This window comes from Talpa occidentalis, unplaced genomic scaffold (assembly GCF_014898055.3).
Source record: "Talpa occidentalis isolate TD23 unplaced genomic scaffold, MPIMG_talOcc4v2.1 talOcc4.9, whole genome shotgun sequence".
NCBI lineage: Eukaryota > Metazoa > Chordata > Mammalia > Eulipotyphla > Talpidae > Talpa > Talpa occidentalis.
The window spans coordinates 26,491,693-26,517,822 of NW_023605305.1; the positions used below are offsets into that span (position 1 = coordinate 26,491,693).

Genomic DNA, 26,130 nt, shown 5'->3' on the forward strand with positions numbered 1-26,130 from the left:
TCTTGCCACAGTCCCCCCTTTATCTAGGTTTTCAATATGAAAGAAAATACTGCACAAAAACTTCAGAGAAATTTGCCAAACAATCAGACTCCCCCATTGGAGGTACAAAGGAGCAGCTCTCCCTCAAGGGGAAAACCTTCCATCAGAACAAACAAGCAAACAAACAACCACAACCCCCCCTTGTCCGCAGGAGATAGCCAGACCCACTGCAATGCTGTTTCCATAGAAATGGAAGGATCTGGGGACTTGAAACTGGAACTAGAGGGTTAAAATTGATTTTCAGACACTTAAGAGCCCACAAGAAAAGAAGACCAATCTCACTTTCTCTTTGAGGCTTCCTTTCCACAGGCACAGCAAAGACAAGAGGCTTATGGACAACCTTGAGCTGACCGCCAAGGCTGGCTGGGAACCCAGAACGCAGGGGGCAGGTGGGGGCCTCTTGTACACCCCAGAGACAAAGGCTCCAGATAGTGGTGCTTTTCTTGTTTCTGAACTCCTTACTGCTGGTAAATGATTCGCGGAGGAGGCTGTCTTATTAGCTTCTTTTTCAGAATGTGACGAAAACATTTTTGAAGTTTTGATAACAGACATTTGCCCCAGTGTTTCTGGTTCCAGTTAAGAATCAGGCAATAAGCCAAGGGAGCAGCAGGACCAAGAGAAAAGCTGTATCACAAGCCCTGCTCCGGAACACGACTATAAGACCCTGTCCCAAAACACAGGAGGGCATCATGTTGGGTGTCAGTGTTCAGTGCTCATTTGTGTGCCCTCCTGCATGCCCCCCCTCCCCGATTCCCTCCTGGCGGTCCAGGCTTAACCCCACCTGACTTTCACCCACTACCTGACTACAAAGTCTCCTCTCTGGCTCTCAGTGTCCTCATCAGTAAAATGGACATCATTTCTCTGGCACCTTTACGTTCCTGGAATGCTATGTGACATAAAAGAACTCTGGAAAAGTTGTAAGTTGACTAGCTGGGGTCCCTGAGTGCTCCCCAATCTCCCATTTTGTTTCAGATGGATTCTCCTTGGTCCCAGTCCTCTAACTCTATAGGTTAGTTTAGTTCTTTAATCAATTTTTGCCTGCTGAAGAGCAAAACTACATATTATCCCAAGGAATGGAGAGTATTTTTTTTTCCATGACTACTTTTCAATCCAGAGCCTGGACCCTCTTCTCCGGTAGGTGGAGCCCAAAAGGGTGTGGCATGTGTGCTTCACAATGGGCGAATATTCAGTCACTGGTGATGGGAGCGTCCTGTGAGAGATAAATGCTGGCTGCTGAAGCTCATTTACTCACTTTGACAAGATTAGTGACTTGGAAAAATGACGAAAAAGCTACCCCTGATTTCCCCATCTCAACCCCTTAACCCCAACCAGCCTCGACCTCCTCTTCCTGCTCCTTCAGGCCCTCGTTATTCAACCCGCTTTCCTCCCCTAAACCCTAAGCCTCTTGGCCATGCCCGTGCTCCCCAGCCCCAACCACCCGTTTCCAGCCCTACCCGCTTCCCTCCTCTGACCAACGTCATCCCTCCTCTGACCAACGTCATCCCTCCTCTGACCAACGTCATCCCTCCTCTGACCAACATCATCCCTCCTCTGACCAACGTCATCCCTCCCCGGCCCCCTGCCTGCAGGGCTTCACCCCCTAGATCTGTTCCTTCCAAATCATCTGCTCGCCGCTCAGCTGACCTGCATCCCCGTTTTGGTATCTCACCTTGCTTTTCCCTGAGTTCTTCTCCTTCCCATTCACCCTAGTTCCTTGGACTCTGGTCCTTGCTGACACCCACAGTCAGACCCGGTGAGTCCCATATCTTAGCCGGAGTGTTGGTGTCCCTACTGGAGGGACAGTTCCAGTGCAGTTCAGAATTGCCAGGACTGGATTCCCAGTGGCCTGACTCGGTAGACAGAGGATACTCAAGATGACAGCAACCAGCATTCACCCCAGACGGTAAGTTTGGTTACCCCTATTTCACTACGTCATTTTCAGCAGCGGCCAGATCCTGATCAGCTGACCACTGTACCTCACTGCCATCTGCATGCTGCCTGCACCCTCTTGGTATCCATGTCAGACGCCAGAGACAAGATCTTTTCTCAAGAGAACCTGTGTCATTTCCCCTTTCTCATCAGGCAGCCCTCATGAGCCTCTAGATTTGTAGCTGGCTTGTCCATGGGACTTGGTCTGAGACCGCACCATAAACCACAGGACCATTGACAGAGAAGGCAAGAAAAGTAAGGAATGGGACACATCTGATTGCATTGAAGGAGAGCAAGTCTATACTACATTCCGGGTTAGAGTGAGTGAAGGAATGGGGGACCCCTGAGAAATCACACACACAGGACACAAACCCCTACTATAGATATGACGGGGCTCAAGATATTTTTGGTCATGTTCTTCCAAGACTCCACTTCCCTGCATCCTAGGATTCTAGAACCTTGCCAGGTGCTTTCTGCCCTTGAGAAATGTCTCCTGCAAGAAAAGGGAGAGGTCCTCCAATGTGCTCTCATCAAAACTCTGAAGGTTGAGCCTCTCTCTCAGTCTGCTGCTTCTACCCTAGAATGTGGGAGGAACAGAGTGTAGAAAAGCCAACAACTCTCCCCTTTCACCATTCTGCCCCATCTGCCAAATGGAGAAAGAGGATCAGAGGCTTTTCTCTTTTATTTGTGAATTTGGTGATTTGTCATGATATATTATTCTTTTTCTATATTGTTGGATGTCATTTTCTCATACTTTTGCATCTATGTTCGTGAAGGATATTTATCTCTAGTTTTCCTTTTTGTAATAATTTGTGTGGCTTTAATATCAATGCTGGCCTCATAAAATGAGTTAGAAAACACTTCTGTTTTCTGAAAGAATTCGTGTAGGATTGGTATTTTCTTCATTTCTGTGTTTGACAAAGTCTCAGGAAAAGCCATCTGGGCCTGAAGAGTCATATTGTGGGACTTATCCCATTACTAATTCACCGTGTTCTCAAATAGTCTCAGAGATTAGAAGCACATTGATGACTCTGGATGACCCACGGTGAGCAGAAGCAGAAGCCCTGGGAAACACGAACGTGGAGCTGCGGTGGAAATAGATGAAACGATGGTGATTGCAATCCCTGTGCCCCTGACCTCTGCCTAACCCGATCCCTTGGACCACCGGGGTCCAGGTTGACAAAAAGTCAGTTTTGCAGGGGATAAAGAGACTCTTGATTCAAAGGTAACAACGTGATATTTCATTTTCTTCTCCACCTTAGGAAGGCAGTAAAGACTTAGGAGACTGCTCAAGCCTTGCTAGGAAAAGGGACCCAGACATGGCTCACAATGACAAAGTAAAATGCTTTTCTAGCTCAGCCAGTGTGTGAGGGAACCTGTTTCTGAATGACATAAGGATTTATGTAATTCGAAGAAAATCACAGTTGAACTGGTCAATATCGAGTCAGCCAGCAAACATCAAACACCTGTATCTGTCCATTGCTCTGCCAGGTACCAGTACCTGTATCTGTCTATAGCCCTGCCAGGTACCAGTACCTGTATTTGTCTATAGCCCTGCCAGGTACCAGTACCTGTATTTGTCTATAGCCCTGCCAGGTACCAGTACCTGTATTTGTGTATAGTTCTGCCAGGTACTGGTACTGCAGAGATGAGCCATATAGATCTCTTGTTCTCAAACAACTTAGATGTAAACAAATAAGTTCAATATTCTAGTAACTAGAATACTTGGGCTAGAGCATGACACAAAGACAAATTGGACTGGGCTACAGAAAGATTTTAAAGGATTATGTGTGAACTTGTTATAAACACTGGGTAGGTGTTCCCCAGACTGACAACAGAGAAAGCACTTTTTCCAGGCCAAGGAGCCAGAGGTTAAAGCAAGGAGTCAGGAGGTATATTGCTAAGTTCTGGAAACTGCAGACTTGCCCATACAAGTGACATGTTCAACTCTGTGCCCTCAGACATCTACATGTCAGGGAACACACTGTGTCATGAGTAAATGAATTAATAAGTAAATGAATGAATAACACATTGGGAAAGACCACACCCTTTCAAGTCAAGCGTTCAGGTGCTTACTAAAACCAGGAGTGGCTCATTTCTTATGCAAGGTCTCCTTTAGGTTCTTTTAAAATAAACTGTATTATATAAGGTATCCAGAGTGGTCAAACTCATAGAATGTGAAGTGGTGGTTTCCAGGAGCCCAGGGAGGAAGGAAATGAGGAGCTTGTCATTTAATGGGCATTACAGAGTTCTGGAGATTGGTTTCACACGGTGAATACCCTTAACACTAATATGCATTACTAAAAAACGTTAAGATGGTAAATTTTATGTTATACATATGTAATTTTTTTTCTTCAATAAACCATTCAACAAGTCGCTTCCATTAGAATCCCCGTTGCCTGGCAACAGTGTGGCGACAGCTTGGCTTGGCGTTGCCTGGAGACGGTTGGAGGCCTGGCACCGAGCAGGCTGGGAGACTCCGGCCAGCGCGAAAGAGGGCAGCGCGGACAAGGCAATGGCCACACACCACAAGAAGGAGGTCGTAGATGAGGTCCACCATAACCAGATCTTGCGTGAATTGTACCTCAAAGAGCTACGAACCCAAAAACTGTACACAAAGTATCACGTGAACCCTCTACGCAAGGGTGAGAGCACTGTTGGATGCAGGCAAAGAGGGAAGGAAGCAGTAGGGGGAGCCAGACAGAGCAATGTGGGAGATGCCTTCTCGAACTCAACCCCTTAGTAGACTTCAGCCTTTGTAGACTTGGGGGTGGGAGTGGTTCTTGCCCCACGTCAGATCAACGTATTAAAAGTATAAAATGCACTCATCTCGCAATTAAATACTATTTTAGTTACACTTAATATTGAAAGACTTATCTGATTTTGCTTTTAAAAGTAATTATATTTTGCAGGATTTTGTTTCGTTTTGCTTTGTTTTTATCTTAAAGATTAAATTTATTTATTTATTTATGCATGCAAGATCTAGGGTATAGGCCAGAGATAAGAGGGTGAGAAGATTCACCAGAGACAGAGTGGGGAGCAGAACTGGCAGACTGATTGAAATGCACTGTTGAGAGGAGGAGAGGGCAAGACAGGAGAGGTCTGCTGCGCCACATAGGTTAATCCCTGGCTGGGATCCATCTTATGCCACAGTGGCTGGAGATAGCTTGATAGCACTGAGACTTTAACCCCTGCACCACCAAGGAGGCCCATGTTTTGCTTTGTTATTAGTAAGCTAAAGTTGGTGGGGGGAGTTGTTGTTTAGTGTGACTGAGGAATGGATTTTTAATTGCCTTTTGTTTTAATAACTTCAGTTCAAATAGTCACATGTGGTTGGTCACCACAATATTGCACACTTGCTACTGTGATGTAAGGTCCTCAAGAGCCGTATGTGTTCCTTAGTACCCAGCACAACACCTGACATGTGACAGACACTCAGCAGTGTGGGGTGTCAGCCTAAGGTGGGTCTCAAAGAGGGATGGCGTTAACTCTAACGTGCACCTGTGATGCTGTTTTTTCTCTAGTTCACACAATTACCAGGAAACCCATGTCTTGGCATGATAATCTGGAGGAACCTGCAGATGGTAAGTACTGGATTTGACAGTACCATTGAGATAGAGCACAGGTAGGCGGCTGAATGGAGACTCCTTGGGGAAAACATCAGTTCCCTGCTTTGATCATCTGAAAACTGGACTCCTACTAGCCAGACTCACAAGAGGTTAATATAGTCAACCATACTGCCAGCTTATTAACTTCCAATCCAAAAGAAATATTCCTAAAGGCCTTACCATGATTAATATGACCCATTGGGGCAAAATAAGGCAATATCAGGACTTATATTTGTTTACTTCTATGTATCAAGAATTATGTAGGCATTCATTCATTCATCAAACATCTGGCTGTTACAGCACAGGTTCTAGAGCCGTATTGAGTTCAAATTCTATTTTTTTTTTTTTTTTTTTTACGTCTCTGAGCCTCTCAGGGCCATTATGAGGATTCAACAGATAATGCTAGTGCAGAGAACAGTACATGGTGATTAGGGAATATTAAGTTATTCTTTTTTTTTTTATAGAGGCATGTTTTATTTATTTATTTGTTTGTTTGTTTTGTTTATACATGCACTGGGTACAGTCAGAAGCGCGGGAGGGTGAGAGAATCCACCAGAGCCAGAGCGGGGAGCAGAGCAGGCAGAAGGACCGAAGTACACTGCTGAGGGGAGCAGCGGGCGGCAGGAGAGGTCTGCGCGCCATGTGGGACCCTCCTCCGGTGGCCGGGGAGCAGCTGGGGATCGAACCGGCGTCACAGAGGCCAGGGGCAGCTTCGCCACCCAGCGCTCAACTGCTGCGCCACCGGGGAGGCCCATATTAAGTTATTCTTATTATTATCGTGTCAGAATAATGGGGCCAACAGACTGGAGGTGTGGAGAGAGGATGTGGGCAAAGGACCTCACAACATAGTGAAGGAGACAGAGAAGTAAAAAATAAGTAAATAGTAAGATTGGTATGACAGCAGCGTAGTACACAAGTGCCTAAGTCAGGCAGTGCAGTTCTGGGAAGTCCTCTTGGAGGTGATAAGATGGTGAGGTGTGGAATATGTCAGGCGTAGAAGATTGTGGAAGAACACTTGTATGGAGAAGCACACAAATGAGAGACACCATACAGTCTGGGAACTATAGCAGTTGGGCATGACCTCAGTGCACAGGTGGTCAAGAGAGAGGGAGTGAGGGGAGAGAGGTATTTGATGGGAAGCCTAATCCATCCCGGCCAGCTCTCTTCCTTCCACTCTACCTTATTAGAGCAGAGTTTGATGGAGGAAGGATGTAGGATTATAGAGTAAGACAAAAATGGGAGTGGGGGATCCCGTAGCACGGTGGAGACAGATAAGTGAACAGACTAATAGAATGCTGTCAAAGGACACAGATAACTACCGGATATAATCTGTGGGAAGAGCTGGGAACTAGCACAATAAGGAAAGCAGCTGGTGGTGAGGGTGTTTTGAAAACCAGGCGGGAGTTTATTCCCAGCTGCCTTATTTTGAGGATAAACTGGGCCCAATGTTAGGCCCTAAATTCATATCCTTTTGCTCCATTCTCAGTCATCTTGCTGAGGTGGATATTTTCCTCCCATTTTACAGATGAGCAAAGTGAGGCCCCAGAACCATTAAACCACCTGACAGGCTAGTAGTTGGAAGGGTCAGGAGTGTGGGACTATAAAGTCCAAGTCCTCCTGTTGTCAAACTGCTTCTCTCAAAGGGAGATAGGGTAGAAATTAAAAATGAAAGTTTTGAAGTCCCAGGCCTGTGTCAGCAGTCACACATGCATACAACACAGTGGGGTCTAACCTCACTCCTTGCAGCTCTCCTCCTTACTCTTGAGCAGCCACAACTACGCTGACCAAACTGGCTCCTGCCTCAGGGTCTTTGTTCTTGCTGCCTGCAGTGTACTTCTTTGCACACTGAGGCCTCCCCTTACCATCGTATCTACAGTAGGAGCCGTGAACCCTGCCTGCGTCTTTCCCTACCCCCTTCTTCACAGCTTCTATCACTGTCTACCATCATGAGGTTCATCCCACCAAGATGACAAGCTGCAGAAGAGCGGGGACCACATCTGACTCTGCTCTGCCTCCAGGACACACAGAACCACCCAGCATGGAGTTTGTGCTCAATGAATACTTGCTGAAAGATGAGGCAGACACCCCTTGTGAGGCCTAGGCAAGCCTCTGAGAGGCCCCTAAGGACAATATGACCAGAGAAAGGGCCAAGAATCACTGTTGGGCCCAAAGCCTGACTCCTTCCAACTCATGCCTCCTCTCCCAGCCAGGTTTCTCAATCTCATCCACCATGCAGCCCAGGGACCAACGAGAAAATATGAGGAGACACAGACGGAAAGCCAAGAAATCGGATGGGACTCAGAACCCTTGGTAGGTGTGGCTCCTTTACTCAGGAAGCATGGAAGCAGTACAGGTGCAGGAGGAGGAGGGTCTGGGGCCAGACTGCCTAGGTTCAGCCTCTGGCTACCGCTTCTGGCTGTATGACCTGGGCTAGGTTACTAAGCTCTTTTGTGACTCAGTTCCCTTGTTGTAAAATGGAGACTTTACAGTACTTATAAGATTGTGATGAGAATTAAATGAGGTGTTTGTGACATGCTTAGAACAGTGCCTGGCGCATAGTAAATACTGTGTTGTGTTGATTAAACAAAGGCTGCTGCTGACAGCCTGAATTTGCTCCACCAGTTATCAGTGGGCTGATTAGGGCATGTCACTTATCTCCATGTCCTGTCCCCTCCTCTGTAAGTGGGAGTGTTAGTCACAGTACTCACCCCATTTAATTGGGAAGACACCATTTGCTCTAAAGGCACTTGGGTATCCAGCTTAGTGGCTCTGGAGCCAAAAGCCCAAGTTCAGGTTCAACTACTTCCTAACAGTGGTATGTGAATGTCTGTTAACCTCCATTTATCCACCTTAACATAAGGTGCAGCCCTAAAAGATAATTATGCTGGATGGAATTTCAGAGTGGTATGGTTGGGGGCAGTGAGGCTTGATCAGCCCTGACTTGACTTCAGGCTCCCAGCCCCTTGACAGGACTTCACTCCAATAGGCTGAGTACCCCCAACTCCAATACTGGGGTGCTAGGGAAGCCACACTCAATGAATACCTCTCAGCCTCTAGTCTCCTAGTTATATTTGTTCCAAGTGTTTGCTTTAAGGTTATTCATTGCACAGTGTAGCTTCTGTAAGATTTTTGTGTGAGAGGGGCTATTCTTAGTTGTCTGTGTAACTACTTCAACGGAATTCATTCTTTCAATAAATATGTATGGAGTCCCTACTATGTGCTAGATCCCGTTCTAAGTGCTGGGGGTAAAGCAGTGACTTAAACAGGTACAGCACCTTCCCTCAAGGACTGTATATTCTGGGAGTGAAGGGTAAAGTAAAAAGTAATTTAAGTCTCCAGGTTTACCTGTTTTCAAACCCCAGTTTCCCTCCACCCCCACTGGCTCCTAATACCTGCATTCGCCTCTTTAGATCAACCAGGACCGCAGTGATCGCAGGTTGAACCACTTCCGGGTCTACAATGACATCACTCTGTACAAAGCGAAAATGTGGAGCTTGGGAGAAGATGATCGCCACAAGTAGCATCCCAGCAGCCCCTACTATTCACGCCTGAAGTACGTCCTCCCAACTTAAATAAAAATAACTTCAAAACCTCAGTTTGACATAACCTATCCTGGGTCTCCCATTTCTCATGTCTGCCCAAGTCCACTAGTTCAGTTCTTTAATCTTACAAACTAGTGGGAGAATTCCCACTAGTTAAAGGCAGCTTACAATTATCTTGTTTCTCCAAATACCAAAAAAAAAGCATAATACAGGTATAAATAAGGTATAAGGTACGACGCCACAATGGGATAGGAAAGAAACATTAGCAACCAAGGAAACAGAGGACATTTAATGGAAATCTGCTGGAAAGTGGAGGAGGAAACCATGCCCCCAGAGCTGTGGAGAGTTCAGGACTCCAAGACAGTGGGGTGTGAATCAGGGGACTGAAAATGGACACGAGGAGTGAGACCCTCTCCAAACACACCAGAGCCAGTATCTCTCCCCACAGAAGTCTGTGGGGACTTGACGAGGTTGTCTTCAAGCAATGGGGAAAGTCCAGGGCTCAGGGACTCCAATAAAACATGGGTAACTGTGAGGGCAAGGCTGAAAACAAGTTGAACCCTAGCCCAGACAGATCGCATTTTTACCCTGGCTTTGAAGCTGGTGGGTTTGTCTAAAGACTCCCACCTAGTACCATTTGCAAGTCTGTAAAGAAAGTCAGAGAACTTCTAGACTGCTGGCGGCAAGGGTGAAGGGAACAAAAGGAAGCATTTTTTAAAAAGCCAAAACTATATTTCATTTTCTGAGTCATACACTGCTCTGTAGTCATTATAAGAATAAAGGGATGAAAAAAAGAGCAACTGAAGAATAAAGAACTCTTAGCCAATAGTGTGAAAAATGAGGACTGTAATAAAATGTTGAGAAAAAATAATTACGAAATCTTTAAAGTGAGCTAAAAATACAAACTTAGGAAGCAGTACCTGCATCATTCTTGGGGAAGATCCACATCAACTACAATAAACTGCAGAAATGCAAGGGAATTTAAATTCCCTTCTTAGACAACATGGAAATGGTATACAGCTAAAAAAGGTATAAACTATAAGGGAAGAAAAAAATGGAACCCAGGTAGTAGTGGCCAAGTCTAGAAGGTTTGAGAGGACACAGTTGTAAAAGGGACCTAGGTTGTACCAGGAAAATTATAAGGTGGATAGAAAGACAAGGCACTAGGAAAGAAATAAGGATGTAGAAGGGAAATTAGACACACACAACAAAATAAAATGATGACTGACTCAGATATAAACTACCACAAAGGAAGTTTTATCACAGTACGCCTAGCTCTAAACTGATTGGTGTTTAAACAATCATACGATATAAAACACTGATTACTGATTTATCTGAAACTGTGATAGTAGTATTACTATTGTAAAAGTAACATCTCCATCTTTTAGTCTTACTGAGTTTTCAACCAAAGATATATGTTTGAAAATTTTCTTTAGTTTATTAAAAAAAAATTTTTACCAGAAAAAAAAAAAATTGGTAACCAAACACCAGAAGGAATCCAATTATACTATGACATCACAAGCCTTCATCCTGTTTCTTGGTTCTCTGTATAAAAAGATGCTGCTTCCTTAGCGTGCTCTGCTCTTCATTTTCTCTCTTGTCCGTTTTCCAGGTCTCTTCTACAGAAAAAGAAACACAGGTGTGGTCACCTAGCAGCCTGGCCCTCTGCCCCAGAGTCAGGGTGCACAAGCAGGTAGGAGCAGGGTGCTGACCAGGCCCTCACTGCCCAAGGGCTCACTTACATTTGATCCTTTCTTCCCAGGCCTCTTGAGGCCCTTGTCATGAGCCTTCTTGGCCCGGAAACTGGACACATCGTTGAAGCTCTCACGCGTATTCCACTTGGAGCCTTTCTTCTTTCCACCAAAACCAAACTTCTGGTTTTTATAGCGTCGTTTGGCGTTGGGACTAGGGAAAAAAAGGGGTCTTGCTGGTTACCCACACACGGCAAATCCTGAGGGGACTTCTGGCTCCACAACACTTCCAGCTACCTGTCTGCCTACAGAGCCCCTTGGACACTATGCCGCTCAGAATGTCACCCTTGCCTCTTCGTTCTTACTCCACAAACTGCTCAGACAAGCCTATCGATTTCTGGTTTTAACCACCAGAGAAGGAAAACAAAGCAAGAAGTAGGAGAGGACCCACATATACCATGTGGCTCCCCACTTATCTTTGGAACAAAGATCTTTTCAACTAAATTTTGCTAAATTTTTTGCTGTTTTTATTCCTCTCAAGGATATCTGTATCTCACTATCCCTATATTACTGGTATACATACAATAAATTTAAATGTAATAAAATTTAGAACTAGTTATCTTACAGGAATCTCAAATTCAGCACATCCAAAATCAGCCATCATACCCCCTCCTAGTCTGGCTCCACCTCCTGTTTACATGCCCTGACTTGAGGGTGGTGGTACAACATCTTCCCAGACACCCAGGCTAGGAGCCCAGGAGTCAACCTGGATTCTTCCTTCTTTCACTCTCCACACCCCATTCAATTACTGAGTCTTCCTGATTTAACCTCTTGAATATTTCTTCAATCCATTTTCCCTTCTCTAGCCCCATTATCACTTTCAGGTCATTACCACTGCTCATCTGGAATTCTGTAACAGTCCCCTAGTCAATTTCCCTACCTCCTCCAAGTCTATCCCAAGTACCACTTAATTTTTTAAAACATGAACAAGATCTGTTCATTATTTTGAGTGAAGCCCGTTATCGCCGCACTGCCTACTGGATAAATTCCAAGCTTCTCAGCAGGCCAGACAAACATGGCCTCCAGGCACTGGCCTAAGTCCCCTCTGGCCACATCTCACCTCCTCACCCTGTATTCCCAGTGATACCAAATACTACTGTTCCTCACATACAAACTTGCTGTTCTAATCTCTGTTTTTGCTCATTTATGTTCTTTTTTCTTCCCTAAACCTGCTTTTCTCCTATTTTCCTGGTTAGTTCATACTTTTCAGACTAAGCTCATGGGAGCCAATTCCCAGACCCTGTTCCCCAGATGAAGTCAATATTTCTAAAACATGCTTCCATACGACTCCCTACATGACTCCATCAGAGCATTTACTACTATTCTATGTGGATGCAGGTATGCATAAAGGTGAACGAAAAGGAACAATAATAGCATTCAACATCATGGCACAGTATTATCTTCAACTTACCAGGAGGCCATGAGACAGGCTCATTTCCATAGATGAGGCAATTAACATTAGAAAGGTAAAGTTCAAAGTCCCCTTCCAATGGAGTAACAGGCTCAGATCTGAAACCTCAGCCTGTACTAGCCATCAACTGTGAGGTGGGAAATCAACTTTTACTGAACATTCACTTAAAATGTGTCAAAATCCTGAAATCGTCTCACTTTAACGTTCAAAGACTGATGGTGGCTAAAAGGCCCATCACGGAGGCCTCTGGGCCCTGGCTGCCGGCAGCAGCCACACACTTCTCACTGAGGTTGCTACTTGTGGAGGCCCCACTGTACCCAGGAACTGCTTGTCCAGCACACACTCCAAAACAAAACAAAACTGAAACACTTCATACCCCTTCTTCATCTTCTGGCCTTTAGCGCCTTCCTTCGTGCCCCGTGCAACAGGTTTCTGATCTCCCTCAAGGAAATCCAGTTTATCAGAGAAGCCTGGGAGTGAATAAGTACCATGATCAGTGCCACTGTCTATCAGCTTCAACTTTTAAATAAAGTTGCCAATTAACTGAATCAATTTTAAGAGATACATTTTGCTCCCCACACCGTTCCCAAACCTTAGGTCCAATAGTTCCCAACCAATCAAGGCCTCAAGCCCTGTGTCAGAATTAATTCTAAGGCAGCCAATGTCCCCACCTCTCCCCCACATGCTTTGGAAAGAGATGTACTTACCTTTCTGATATTTCTTAATTGCAGTCATCATATGTGCTTTCTCCTGTTGCCTCTTTTGAAGAACCTCTGTTTGCACCTGAGACAAGGACACAGGACTATTACCCCACCCCAAAGCATCACCTCCAGTGTCTACCTTCTCTCAGTAATGATACTGACAAAACCACTACCACTAGGGCCTCCCCGGTGGCGCAGCGGTTGAGCGCTGGGTTGCGAAGCTGGCCGAAGCCTCTGCAGCGCAGTTCGATCCCCGGCTGCTCCCCGGCCACAGGAGGAGGGTCCCACATGGCGCGCAGACCTCTCCTGCCGCCCGCTGCTCCCCTCAGCAGTGTACTTCGGTCCTTCTGCCTGCTCTGCTCCCTGCTCTGGCTCTGGTGAATTCTCTCACCCTCCCGCGCTTCTGACTATACCCAGTGCTTGTATAAATAAATCAATAAATAAATCTTTAAAAAAAAAAAAAAAAAAAAAAAAAAAAAAAAAAAACCACTACCACTAAATATTTACTAGCTGCGAAAACTATGCTAAGGCTCTGAGAATATTCTTAGTTAATCTTCACAACAACCCAGTGAAGAACCATCCCCCCAATCAAAGCACAAAGAGGGTAAGTTAACCTGCCAGAGTCAGAGGGAAAAGTACAAAGCTGGTATTTACACCCAAGTGGTCTGACTCCAGAGGTACACTCTTACCCCATTACAAAATCCTGCTACAAAACTGCAGCAAATCATTGTTAGGTCCACACCCAATTCACCCCATTAATTATATTTAGGCAGACTAAAGATCTAATTTATTGTCACTAGGCATGAAAGTACAGTCTGCCCTCTACATTCAAGGGTTCTGAATACTCAGATTAACCAAATGAGGATCAAAACTACATACTATGCAGTTATACCTATGTACAGATTTATTTTATTAATCCGTAAAAATATAACAACCACTTAACATAGCATTTATACTGTTTTAGGTGTTATGAACTATCTAGAGAGGATTTAAAGTACGTGGGCAGATGCAAGTAGCATACACCATTTTATATAAGGGACTTGAATATCCAAGAATTTTGGCATCCACAGGGATCCTGGAATGAATCCCCTGTAAATTCTGAGATGATTACATGAAAAAAGGGGCTCGGGGTGGGCAAAAACAAAACAGGAAAGCTCTCAGGAAAAAAGAAGACATTTCCGCTCTAATGTAGGCTTTCTCAATCTCAACACTACTGAAATCTGGGCAGGATAAGTCTTTGTTGGGAAGTAGACACCCTGGGCATTGTAGGCGGTTCAGGGTCCTCCCCGCCAAGACGTGACAACCAAAACTGTGTCCTGGCATCGCCAAATGTCCCCTGGTGGGCAAATTCAGCTCCAGTTGAGAAAAGCTGCCCTAAGGTTTCCCCATATTACTGACAGAAGCAGTGAAAGAATAGGCCCGACTTTTTCTTTGATATATTAGGTATGTTAGATAAATTGCCCACTTTTTTTTTTTTAAAGAGTTATTTATTTATACAAGCACTGGGTACAGTCAGAAGTACGGGAGGGTGAGAGAATTCACCAGAGCCAAAGCAGGGAACAGAACTGGCAGAGTGACGAAATACACTGCTGAGGGGAGCAGTGGGCATGACCATTTGGGATCCTCACCAGTGGCCCGGAATCAAACTGGCGTTGCAGAGGCTGCGGGCAGCTTTGCAGCCCAGCGCTCAACTGCTGCACCACCAGGGGAGGCCCAAATTGCCCACATTTTTAAGGTGATCTCAGCACCTACCTCCAGATCAACTCAATAGAAGAGTTCTGCAGAGGACAGGACACTACCACACTCTTCCTCCACTGACCACCCATCAGTGAAATGACTCCAAATGTGGAGAGCAGTTCAGCATTCCATATCTTAAGTTTTATGTCCAAAACACTGACAGTTTTAACGCCCAAGCTGATTCTCCTCGAACTTATTTCTTTCCACAACCCTAACTTTAATTTCTTTCATCTTCTTTATTAGAGGACAACGAAATAAAAAAGAAAAACTAAAAGAGGTTTCATGGTATGCCTGCTCTGGTTTTACATTAGAGTTCATCTATACCTAGTTCAAACACAGGTGCCATTTTTTCTCTCAGACTGGATGACAATAATATGATTCCTTCAAGGACTTTATAATCATCTATGCCAGTGAGTCTCAAATCAGAATCACCTGAGGAACTTTTTGGGGAAAGAAGTTTAGAAATCTGTGTTGAAAGTTCCCCAGGGTGATTTTATTGCGAGGTCAGCTTTAGAAACCTCAGATCTGCACTTAACTCTTCCAGCTGAAGCCCAGAGACGTGACTGACTAGCCTGTAGTTACCATGCTACTCCTGGTGACATACAAGTGTTGAGGAAAGATTGTGCTGTGGACATTGGCGTGTGGTGCGTGCACATACACAATCAAACACACACAGTTTATGAAATAACAGACCAGACCAAACACCACAGGGCACGGAACCAAATCAGACAGCAATCTGGTCTGACAAATGCACTCGGCCTCCTCTTCCCATGCATTTTCCTCCTCACCTTCTTTCCATACTTCCTGAGTGCTCGCAGTTGCTTAGCCTTTTCAGACTTCTCCATGGCCGCCTGTTTAGCCTGCAGTTTCTGTCGAATCTAAAACACAAAGTATTGTCAGCTTATGATATTTGAATCTGGGATTACCGTTGAAGGTGCCCTAGAGTAGGGGACAGATAGCCCCAGTTCTGCAAAACCAGTGTTCAAAGGAACCTTGTAAAATCATCTACTCCAACCCCTGTCTTTAATATCTGATGACAATGAGGCCCAAAGGTGAGCACTTTACCCAAGATACCAAAAGTACCAGAATGGAGCTAGAACTTGAAAGCCATCTTCTCTCGTCCAGTGTGCTGTTTGTTCCATTATACAAAATAGCCTACTTGTAGTTTTGTCAGGAGACACTAACTTCTCCCCATTCCTACTATCCACAAACTGAAGTTAAGCCAGTATGTAGTCTCAGTTCCTTTCTCCAATATATCATGTACACAATAAAGACCCAAAATGATATCCGGTACCTAGCCTTTCCATCAAACATATGCATGCCAGTGAAAGGAAAAGCCGATGTCAATGCAGATGTATGGAGATGTGTGTGGGCATCTCTAGATTAGCTTCCCTGTGTAGCAGTGAGACCAGAGCGCCCTAAAATACAGCTTGGGACCAAGGGAATTGTTTAAATATAGCTTGAATTGGAAATTCTCTTCCTCCCAAAGTTAAGTGAAAGCCAAGTTCGACCTAGCTTTAAATTTTACTACATCTGAACCATTCATATATGAATCCCCTCATTTTACAAAATAGAAAACCGTGGCCCAGAGGAAAGGAACTGACTACAAGTCATAGCACTGATCCCTGGGCAATGGCAGGCAAGAACTGTAGTCTTCTCTAAACACCATGCCAGTTAGGAAATGCAAGGCCCACACTTGTGACAATACTTTCCTCCCCATAACTGTATTTATCTAATTCACTGATGTATTCATCGAATTGGTGATCAGCATGAGTCTGAAAGACAACTATTCTCTATTACTGGGCTTATACCTATCTTTTTAAAAACCTTACAGGAGATAAGCCAGCAGGATATACTTAAGTACAAAGCCTCAGCCTTCCAGAGAAAAATATTTCCTGTTTCTTACCTTCTGCATCTGCTGGTCAGTCTTGGCCATCTCTGCAAAATAATCAGTGGGCCGCTTGGTAGGGACTTTGAGCTGATGGAGGCGAGGCAATACTGCAAGCACTGCAGCCTGGGCCTGACGGTAGCTAAGGATGTAAGACAAAGTGTGAAATAAGCTAAAGGAGCAAGATCTTGACTCCTTCTGTCTCTCATGAGTTAAGGGCAGAAGGACTTTCAACATCTGACCTCCACCATGAACAAACATACAAAACTGGATTAAAACTTCATTAACTTGGTATCTAGAAGAAATTTAACTGAACATTCATTTTTAAAAGTGGGAGGGACATATTGCTAAAAATAAATTACTAGTTTAAGAGAATGATCACTGAAAGTACCCATTAACTTACAAACTAATGCCAACTATCAATTCTTTAGTTACTAAAAATAGTCCGTGACAACTTTCCACAAGCAAATTTTTCTTCTAATAACAAAAATCTTTTTAAAAGAATATAACAAAATAAAAGCAGCTAGACTTTGAATTGTGGCTAGTAAACAAAGCGGCTCTTCTGTCAACCAGGGAAAATCTGTGAGTTCTTGGTAGTCAAAAGAAGCCTTCCTGCTTACTCCCACAGGTATGAGGCCTTCTGAGAAGTACAAATTGGCTACTTCCCCCTCCCAATTCTCTAGCAGAAAGACCCATCCTCAGCTTTTCCCACATTTGAAAACATACATACAAGCTCATCTCGCGCTGGAAGTCATCTTCTGGATCAACAGCTTTCTGGTCCTTATTCTGAGGTGTTGTTTGAGATCCACTGATTTCCCGCACGGGGCCCAGGGTGACATCAAGCCTTTCAACCCATTCCAGATCCCGTTTGAATTCAGTCAAACAGTGCTTCAGGCCATTCTAGGAAATTCAGACACTGGGCTCACAAAAGGGGACCAGAAGGAGCCCTGCGTGTCTCTCCCAAGCCCAGAGTGCTAGGCCAACAAACACAACGCCGGTTCCCAGACAATTGACCTTGGCAATGCGTAGTCTTTCTTGGGAGAATTCAACCTCCCGAGCACAACAGTGCCTGGCTCACATCCCATAACGAGTACGCCCCGACCTCGCGCCCTGAGCTCACCACGTCGTTCACCGCCTTCTTCGGCCCCTCTAGCACGACGTTGAGGCCCGGCTTCAGCAGCCCTCGGGAAAACGCATCCTGCAACTGCAAGACACTATCGGCGGTCAGGACCGGAGGAGCAGGGTCCCCGCCCCCGCGCGCAGCCCCGCCAGCTCGCAGACACCTACCTCTCTGTCAGTGACAAGAGACTCATCCGAATCCGACTCCGAACCCGACAGCGGGGGAGTGTCCATCTCGCAGCACGCTCGCTTAACACCTAGCGGGGCAAGCGGGGGGGCGCGAGGCCCGCGCGGCGGAAAAGGGTGCCTCTCGCCGGGGCGGCCTGCCTTCAGCCCCCCACTTTCAAGCCGCGAATCCACGTGGACTCGAGCCGCACCAGCTCCAGCTACTCACCGCGGCGGCGGAGCTTTTTCAAGAGGGACTTCCGCTTCCGGTTTCAGACTCATGCTTCCGGTTAGTCGTTGCTATAGAAACCGCTCCGGCGTTTGAAAGTGCCCGGGTTGCTTCGGATCGGTAGGGCTAGTATCCCTGCATACAAGTGCGGCCTGGTGACTCAAAGAGTGGACGTAAAAGGTGGGAACGAGTACCTGGGGCCTTCTGGAGGAGCAGGAAGCTGCGAGGGAGCAAAGGGGAGAAACGGGGACCGCGGGGGGGGTGGGTGGGGGCAGGAGAGTGGAGAGGGGCTCAGTGGGCGGGCCGTGGGCGGGACGAGGTTGTGAGGGGCGGGGCCGTGGGCGGCGAGGGGCGGGGCCGTAGGCGGAGCGAGGCGGTGAGGGCGGGGATGTGGGCGGGCCGGGGCGGCGAGGGGCGGGGCTTGCTCCTCACCACTCTCACCTCAGCGCTTGCTCTTTGACAGAACGCCTCAGCGGGACACCATGTCCACTGTAGTAGCTCAGACGTTGCATGTTTTTGGTTTTCGAGCCCACGTGGCCAACAATGTCTTCTTCTTCGATGAACAGATCATTATATTCCCTTCAGGAAATCACTGTGTGAAGTACAATGTGGATCAGAAATGGCAAAAATTCATTCCAGGTAAAACCCTTTCCATCATGATACTTGCATTCACCTTAAATGCCAAATATAAGTCTGTACTTTCTGAAGTTTGTAAATGCCAGATTTCTGAAGTTTGTAAATGCCAGATATAATCCCCTAATCCCAACATGACAGTGAAATGAAATGTTTTGAACCAATTTGAATATATAGTGTTTTATCAATATAGAAGGAAGAAATGTCTGCTTTGCATTAACATGCATATTAATCACACAATCACACATGCACAGATAAAAATCTCATGTAAAAATGTTCATTTAAAAGTGCTTTTTTTTTTCCACTGTGATTTATTGGGAAAAAATTAAAGAATCTCTATTCATGCATCTTCAATATCATTGTGTTTGTGGTCCCTAGGGCCACTTTTTGGGTGGTCTAACACAGTTTTCCAGAGTACACCACCTTCATTCAGTGCATTTTGAATCCAAGTCTGATGAACACACTGGTGATTTTCTTCCAAGTCACAAATAATCATTCCTTGTTACACTTGTTGTTGCTAGTCCTGTTGATGATGTACACAGTTTCCAAGGTGTAATTTTTAACTACTCTTTGGTGTATCAACATGTTGTATATTTACATATACATGCGTAACAGTGTATACTGCATATATGTAGTTTTTCAAAGGTAACAAAATGAAGTTCTGTGAACCCACTGCCCAGGACAGGAAGTAGAATACTCTAGTTTTAGTGTTTCTCCCTGCTTGCATTCTTCTCACCACACATACACACAGAACAGACTCATACTCTGTCCTAGACTTTGTAAGTATTCCCTTATTTCTCCATATAGTTTTACCACATATATGTGTGACTTTGCATAAGATTTAGTTTTGTTTTTGCTATTTGCCTTCTTCATATAAATGTAATCACACTATATATTCTGTGACTTGCTTTTGTTCAACATCATATGTTTGAGACTTATGCATTTTGACACATATTAACAGAGTTCTTTTTATCACTATATAGTATTCTACTCTGCAAACTAATTTCTCAAATATACTTATCCATTCTCTTAAGACCTTATTTTGAGAGTTATTTATATTTTCTACTTTTCAAAAAAAATATTTTGTATTTTTATTACAGTAACATTGGCTTATAATACTGTATATGATTCAGAGGCATCCCCATTCACACCTTTTAAAAAGCATGTTACTACACCACACCCACCACCAAGCCACCCATCATCCTCTGTCCTAGTCCACTGGGCTCCTTCTCTCCTTCTCCCCTCTGAAAGCCTCAACTCTAATCAGATTTCTGAACTTTGTTTTGGTGTGGTTTGGTCCCTAGGTTTTATTCTTCTGTAGTCCATGTCTGAGTGAAATCATCTGAGTATTTGTCTTTCTCCTTCAGACTTACTTTGCTTAGCATAAACCCCTCCAGTTCCATCCATGTTGTTCCAAATGGCAATATTTCATCTTTTTTAATGACTGAGTAATATTCAGTTGTGTAATACACCACATCTTATTAATTCACTCTTCTGTCATTGGGCACTTAGGTTGTTTCCATAACTTGGCTATTGTAAATAATGCCACAGTGAACATAGGAGGGTATATATCCCTCAAATTCCTGTTTTAGCATTCTTTAAGTAGATGCCTACAAGTGGAATGGCTAGGCATATGGTAGATCTATTTTTAATATCTTGAGAAACCTCCATAATGTTTTCCATAGTGATTGGGCCTGTCTGCATTCCCACCAACAGTGTAAGAAGGTTCCTTTTTCTCCACACCATGCCCAGCACTTATTGTTTCTGGTCTTTTGTTATGGGCCATTCTTACAGTTGTGAAGTGGAAGTCCATTGTGGTTTTGATTTGCATATCCCTGATGATAATGACAAGAGCATTTTTTTCATGTGCCTCTTGGTATCTGGATGTCTTCTTTGGAGAAATGTCTTCTTAGCTCTTCTGCCCACTTTAGATTGGTTTTTATTTTTTGGGTTGAGTGTTTGAATTCTTTGTAGATCTTAGATATTAGCCCCTTGTCAGATATATGATGTACAAACATTTTCTTCTATTTTTGTTTTAATGATAGTTTCTTTTGCTGTGCCTTTGCCAGGTATGTTGATGCATAGTAAAGATATGACCATAAAAGTAATATAGCCCTAGTATAAATATCCCAGAAACCTAATACTATATGTGTAGGTAAATTTAATATCTCTTATATGGAGCATAAGTTATCAGTACTGGAACAGCTTCCCAGGTATTTGGGAAATGGGAATCAAGTTGAATCCTCACTTATGCCCTCTGCCATCATGAACCCAAGATAGGTTAAAGACTGAAGAGTGAAAAACTGAAATCATAAAAACCTCAAGGCAAATAAGCATGAATAAAAATGAGAGTTTTGGGTGGGCTCTTTTTGGTGGAAAACAGTGGCCATAGTCCTCACCATAACCTTCGCTCCCTCCACCTCAGTTCCATCCCAGGTATCACCAGTCACAGAAGCTTAAATGTCTCTCTTGGCTTGTTTCTCCCCCTCACCTTCTCACCAGGACAACTGCCGAGTCCTCATGGTATTTCTCTAACCCCCCTCTTCTCCATTCCCATTGCCCCTACTACCTTCTTATTGCTTGTTGCCACATCTTACTTTTTAAAAGTAATCTTACTTTTTAAAATAATCCCCCAGCCAGTTTCCTTCCCTCCAGGATTGTCTTCCATACAGGCGCCAGAAGCATCTTTGTGACACGTATGTGCCCTTCTCAACTTTCTAAGTGGCTTCCCATGTGCTTCCTTGGTATGGTAAAGTCCAAACTCACATGCAAGGCTCTCAGTGACCCTAAACCTGGGCTCTCTTCTGAGGCACAATTACTGCAAAGTCCTTAGTCTAATTCCTAGGTGTTGGGTCACCTGCCTGCTTGGGAAAGTGCGGCATCTCTCCCTGCACCTGGTGGTGAAGCCGCAGGTGAAGAGTGCTGGCCACTAGACCAGACTCTATGATCTGACCCTGTTCCACCCTCTAGACCCATCTCCAGTCACCCCATGTGCAGCTCCAGCAACATCCCACTGTTGGCAGTTCTCCCACCACACACCCTTATCTGTGCTCTTCCTGCCACCTGCCACGTTCCACCTTGTCCTCCTTCTGGAACTGTCCCCAGACTTCTCCACACTGGCCTCCGTGAGATGCTCATCGCAGACATTTTCAGTATACCCCAGACATAGTTGTACCAAAGGGCCATAGGGCTTACCCAGTGCCTGTTTCTGCCTGTTTCTCCTGTTGTATCAGCAGTGCATGCCCCTGTGCCTGGTTCACATTGAATCTTGGTAAAAGCAGGATTGACCCTTATTATCCCCTTTTCCCTCTGTTTGCAGGCTCAGACAAGAGTCAGGGCATGTTGGCCTTGTCCATCAGTCCCAACCGGCGATACCTCGCTATCTCCGAGACTGTGCAAGATAAGCCCGTCATCACCATTTATGAACTGTCATCCATCCCTTGCCGGAAACGCAAAATCCTCAATAATTTTGACTTCCCAGTTCAGAAATTTATTAGCATGGCTTTTTCTCCAGATTCCAAATACCTGTTGACTCAGACTTCACCTCCAGAATCAAACCTTATCTATTGGCTGTGGGAAAAACAGAAAGTCATGGCCATTATTAGAACTGATGTTCAGAACAATGCTATCTACCAGGTACCGTCATCACAAGCATTGTGGAAAATTATAAAAATAGCAAGAGCTGCTCTTTTTTTTAAAAAAGATTTATTTATTCATTCATATAAGAGCTGGGGTACAGGCCATATGTGCAGGAGGGTGAGAGGATTCACCAGAGACAGAGCGGGAAACAGAACAGGCAGACTGACTGAAATACACTGCTGAGGGGAGCAGCGGGCAATACAGGAGAGGTCTGCCACGCCATGTGGGTATCTTCCCGGCTGGCTGGGATCGAACCCTCGCTACAGAGGCTGCAGACAGCTTCACAGCGCTGTGCTCAACATGCTGCACCACTGGGGAGGTCCCAAGAGCTGCTCTTATTGAATGCTTTTTAGCACCAGGAATAGTGCTGTTTCTTAACATGCATTTCAAAGTTAGTCTCATAACTACCATATATGGCATTCTTCATTATTAACCCCTTTGTACATTTGAGGAAACTGAGGCCCCAAGAAGGTAAGTTATTCACCCAAGATCACAGAGGTAGAGAAGAGCAGGTCAGGGGTCCCTTACCCCATTGTCTGTCGCCTTTACTCTGGCCCAGAACTGCTCTCTCGTCCCAGGCCAGGGGCAGAGGGAGATTTATCAAACTCTCTCTTCTGACCTGGCCTCTTGCCAGCAGTGTTGCTGGGTCCTGGGGAGGTTTGGGGAATATGATGTAAAGGGAGAGATCTTCACTTTCAATGTAATTACAGTGATACAGGAGCGCAGTTTTCTAATGTGAATTGAGGGAAAAATGGAGTGGCCCCCAAAGAGGTCTTATCTTGATGCAGGCACCACAGTCTAGGATTTAGTACATGATTTTACAAGCTCAAGAACTCATTTCTGGGCCTCCCTGGTGGCGCAGCGGTTGGGCGCTGGGTTGCGAAGCTGCCCGCGGCCTCTGCTGCGCCGGTTGGATCCCCAGCTGCTCCCTGGCCACCGGAGGAGGGTCCCACGTGGCGCGCAGACCTCTCCTGCCACCTGCTGCTCCCCTCAGCAGTGTACCTCGGTCCTTCTGCCTGCTCTGCTCCCTGCTCTGGCTCTGGTGAATTCTCTCACCCTCCCACGCTTCTGACTGTGCCCAGTGCATGTATAAATAGGCAAATAAATAAATAAATAAATAAAACATGCCTCTATAAAAAAAAAAAAAAAGAACTCATTTCTGTTCATGTTGAAAAATAATAGGTGTTGGTATCTCAGGCTAGACTCAGTTCCACTCACAAGAGGCTGGTGTACCAAGCAACACATCCCAAGCACAACATACGTCATTTATCCAGTGTCTTTCCTCCCTGGTAGTAGAGAATGTAGAGAGTGAAATCAGAAAGTTGCTTGGTGATCACAGAATCAAACCAAAGGCAGGTAGAGTCAGGAGGCCATTTATCCAGGCCACACGAGGTCTGATAGAGAAGAATCCCTATTCAGAGCAGAGAGCACCCCCTGTCAGATAGATTCAATACACATATATTGGCTGACTTCTCTGAATCTAGCACTGGAAATACAGAGCTGAAAAAGCCAGAGTCCCCAACTCACAATCTAGTAGGGGCAACTGGTTGATTGGCTGTTATTGTGCATTAGGGATGAGTTACAGGAATAGGAAACTCTGTAGGAGACAAGCTAGCCGCTCCTGGTGTGTGGTTCCCCCCACGCTGGACATTGCACAAAAACTTGCCAGACCCTCGTTTTTCTGTGTTTCTAGCCTTGATTCCATTCTGTTGGTACAGTTTGGCTTTTGTCAAGATCTGCTGATCCTGCTCTTTGGTCTTTATGAAATGGCTTCTGTAGATTTCCTAGTTTAAGAGTCATGGGTTCTACAAATATAACAGAACTACGCTGTTTTCAAATATGGTATCAATACTATATGATCTCATGATGTTTAAAGGATACTCTAAGCTGCCTGAGATAAATATTACTAAGTAAAATGGGAAATAACTCCCTGGTTATCCGACTTTTTCTTTTATTCTTGCACATTTTACAGGTGAGCTTCAATCCCCAGGATAACACTCAGGTTTGCATCACTGGAAATGGGATATTTAAGCTGCTCCGTTTTACTGAGGGAACCCTAAAGCAAACCAATTTTCAGAGGGGAGAACCTCAAAACTATTTAGCCCATTCCTGGGTGTCTGAGGACAAGATTATTGTTGGCACTGACACAGGCAGGCTCTTCCTCTTCGAAAATGGAGATCAGCGCTGGGAGACAAATATAATGGTCAAGGAGTCCACCAGTGATGTAAAGAACCTGAATATAATCCAGGAATCAGAGAGGTAACGGTGACCCCTGGGCGGTACTCTTATAAAAACATACTCATTATGCTGTTAGATGACACCACAGATACCTCAAGTGAGTTTCTTCTTCCCATACCCCTCAAATGAGCCCCCAACATCAGCTCTGTCCACTTTCCCTTTGCCTTTCTAGTGCCTGTCTATAGTCAAGCACAAATTTGACAGTCATGATTATAGCCTAGATATAATTCTTTTTATTTTCATAGTTAAGTTCATTTTACGAACATATCAGTATAACTAGCCTTCAAAACTACAGATTTTCTAGCAGCTAACTAGCTAAATCAATTAAATATATGTCCACTGAGCCCTTGAGGTGTGCAAGGGGCTAGGGGACACGGCTCCATAGGAGGCCACAGACCAACAAAGAAATGCAAGCACGTGTTATCAGCAAATGCCGCACAGCATGTGGGGTGACTTGGGGTCTCAGGAGGGAGTGGTCAATTTTACCTTCACTACAGCCAATAATAATCATATCTCACTGATTGGAATGTACCGCTGTGGGTACTAGACTCCCCATTAAGCACTTTTCTATGTCTCTGCCCCCTCTCTCTGCCCCCCCCATATCCAATATAATATCCAGACATACTATAACCATGTCTATTTTATAGACCAGGACACTGAGGCTCAGGGAGCTTAAATGGCTCACCCAAGATCATCACACTGTTACGGTCCACAGCAGTGGACCATAGATTCTTTTTCCTCAGCAATTATTGGCTTACCCCTTTCACCATCCCACATGCCAATGACAGTCCCTTTTTAAGTGTTAAGTCCCTTTTTTAATGTTAAGGGCAACAAGAATAAAACTCAAACTCCTGACCTTGGCCCAAGCACCCCTGGTTCTCTGAGCTGCACAGGGCTGCCTGCTCTTGCCTCCATCTGCTGCACGTGCCTCCAGCACGCTCTTGCTTCTGGGCTCAGCCATGTGTGGTTTCCCCAGTCCCCGACTCCTGCCCCACTTTCCTGGACACTGTACCTGACATACTGCTGCTGCGTGTCCTCCAGATCTCAGTCGGGCACTCTGGGCCTCTGCTCGGCTCTGATGTGTGCCTCTCCCCCACCTGTCCTCAGAAAGTCCTCCTCACTGCTGACTGGCTCCTCCTTCCTGCTGCCCATGCTCTGAGGACAGGAGCTATGTGAACCCTACAGCATTTCATAGAGATGTTAACACAGTGTAACTTCAATAAATATTCGTTATGTGCAAGGAAGGGAGAGTGTAAAGGAGAGGAAATGGAAACCTGGATTCAAATCTTGGCTCTTCTGTTTACTAGTTGTGTGAGCTCAAAAAATTCCACCCCTCTGAGCCATTTTGTTCTCAATGATATAAGGATGAAGATGATGATGCTATATTAATAATAGTGACCACACGAGGTTGTGAGATCACCAAATAAATGTGCGACCATGGGTCTGTCTTTAAAGTCTATACAGCATTCCCAGACCAAAGGCTAACATTTCGGCTCTGGGA

General features: G+C 45.1%; 3 protein-coding genes across 7 annotated transcripts in view; 2 read left to right on the forward strand and 1 right to left on the reverse strand.

Annotated features, from left to right (window-relative positions):
- Window positions 1-1,328: 1,328 nt before the first annotated feature.
- Window positions 1,329-11,380, forward strand: CFAP144 (cilia and flagella associated protein 144). Of its 2 annotated transcripts, XM_054691128.1 has the most exons (7): window positions 1,329-1,942; window positions 2,971-3,193; window positions 4,356-4,613; window positions 5,493-5,552; window positions 7,783-7,886; window positions 8,987-9,129; window positions 10,731-11,380. In XM_054691128.1, exons 3-6 carry the CDS (start codon window positions 4,484-4,486, stop codon window positions 9,095-9,097), a joined length of 405 nt encoding a protein of 134 aa, XP_054547103.1. In that variant the 5' UTR covers window positions 1,329-1,942; window positions 2,971-3,193; window positions 4,356-4,483; the 3' UTR covers window positions 9,098-9,129; window positions 10,731-11,380. The 2 variants fall into 2 exon arrangements, with proteins under 2 accessions (XP_054547103.1, XP_037354935.1); XM_037499038.2 differs by lacking the exon at window positions 10,731-11,380 and having other exon boundaries at window positions 8,987-9,195.
- Window positions 9,908-18,379, reverse strand: EBNA1BP2 (EBNA1 binding protein 2). Its single transcript, XM_037499043.2, has 9 exons — window positions 17,894-18,379; window positions 17,727-17,810; window positions 17,337-17,506; window positions 16,625-16,748; window positions 15,507-15,596; window positions 12,988-13,063; window positions 12,657-12,750; window positions 10,861-11,023; window positions 9,908-10,737 (listed from the first exon to the last, which is right to left on the reverse strand). The coding sequence occupies exons 1-9, from the start codon at window positions 17,957-17,959 to the stop codon at window positions 10,687-10,689; spliced, it is 918 nt and encodes a 305-aa protein (XP_037354940.1). The 5' UTR covers window positions 17,960-18,379; the 3' UTR covers window positions 9,908-10,686.
- CFAP57 (cilia and flagella associated protein 57) overlaps window positions 18,174-26,130 on the forward strand; it is a 45,554-nt gene continuing 37,597 nt past the window's right edge. For 2 of the 4 annotated variants that reach the window (XM_037499041.2, XM_054691127.1), the window contains exons 1-4: window positions 18,200-18,299; window positions 18,583-18,758; window positions 22,072-22,388; window positions 24,364-24,650. In XM_037499041.2, coding sequence (XP_037354938.1) covers window positions 18,602-18,758; window positions 22,072-22,388; window positions 24,364-24,650 — 761 coding nt within the window. In that variant the 5' untranslated portion in view covers window positions 18,200-18,299; window positions 18,583-18,601. Of the gene's footprint in view, window positions 18,300-18,582; window positions 18,759-22,071; window positions 22,389-24,363; window positions 24,651-26,130 lie in introns of all 4 variants that reach the window. The other 2 variants (XM_037499039.2, XM_037499042.1) reach the window with 2 other exon arrangements.